Genomic DNA, 677 nt, shown 5'->3' with positions numbered 1-677 from the left:
TAAATATCTGTTCTGCTTAGATGCTGTTAGTCATTATTGCTTTTTGTAAGAAGGTAGGCATGGTATTGCAGAAGTCAGCAATGAAATTTTATCAGCCTTGAAGTATCTTTTTTTTTGAGAATTACAGTGTGAAGTCTTACATGCAAGCTAAATGTTATGCTAGAGACCAGACAATAATCCCAGAACTTCCCTTCACTGCCCTTAATATCAGGGATTGGTGGCAAATTCCAGACAACCTCTTCACTACCTCTGACCCTTACAATTAGCACTGCTCTCTGTGCAGGCGATGCTAATGCCTCAATGCTCCCAAACGAACGCACTCAAACACAGTCAGACCTGTTAACGTTAATGAACCTGCAACAACTCAGGACATACTTGTCTGTGAGAAATGACTGCATGGGAGCCAATAATAAAACACCACCTATTTGATACAACAACTCACAAAAAGAATTAAAAATCACAAAGTATATTAACTATTAAAATTAATTCAGCCTTTGGTTTGTTTCAGAGGGAGATTACTCTGGCTTTACTCCTTTAATTCCTTCTGACTTCTCGTCCCTTTAAAGGCTGGGGAGGCCGGTAGTTTCTCAGCAAGCAGCAGGCGACCTCATCCTCAGCAGTGCTCAGGAGGCTGCGGAATTTGGCTAGCTGCAATCAAGAGAGACATAAGGTTCAGC

General features: G+C 41.4%; 1 protein-coding gene across 1 annotated transcript in view; it reads right to left on the bottom strand.

The window, feature by feature from the left end:
- Positions 1 to 534: 534 nt before the first annotated feature.
- The window catches only part of CA13 (carbonic anhydrase XIII), a gene marked incomplete at its 5' end in the record, with an annotated part of 12,371 nt that continues 12,228 nt past the window's right edge, over positions 535 to 677 (bottom strand). Inside the window, one exon of the mRNA XM_010132469.1 lies at positions 535 to 648. Coding sequence (XP_010130771.1) covers positions 535 to 648 — 114 coding nt within the window. The remainder of the gene's footprint in view (positions 649 to 677) is intronic.

This window comes from Buceros rhinoceros, unplaced genomic scaffold, assembly GCF_000710305.1.
Source record: "Buceros rhinoceros silvestris isolate BGI_N320 unplaced genomic scaffold, ASM71030v1 scaffold10420, whole genome shotgun sequence".
In the NCBI taxonomy this organism is placed as follows: domain Eukaryota; kingdom Metazoa; phylum Chordata; class Aves; order Bucerotiformes; family Bucerotidae; genus Buceros; species Buceros rhinoceros.
This window is presented reverse-complemented; position numbering and strand designations above follow the sequence as displayed.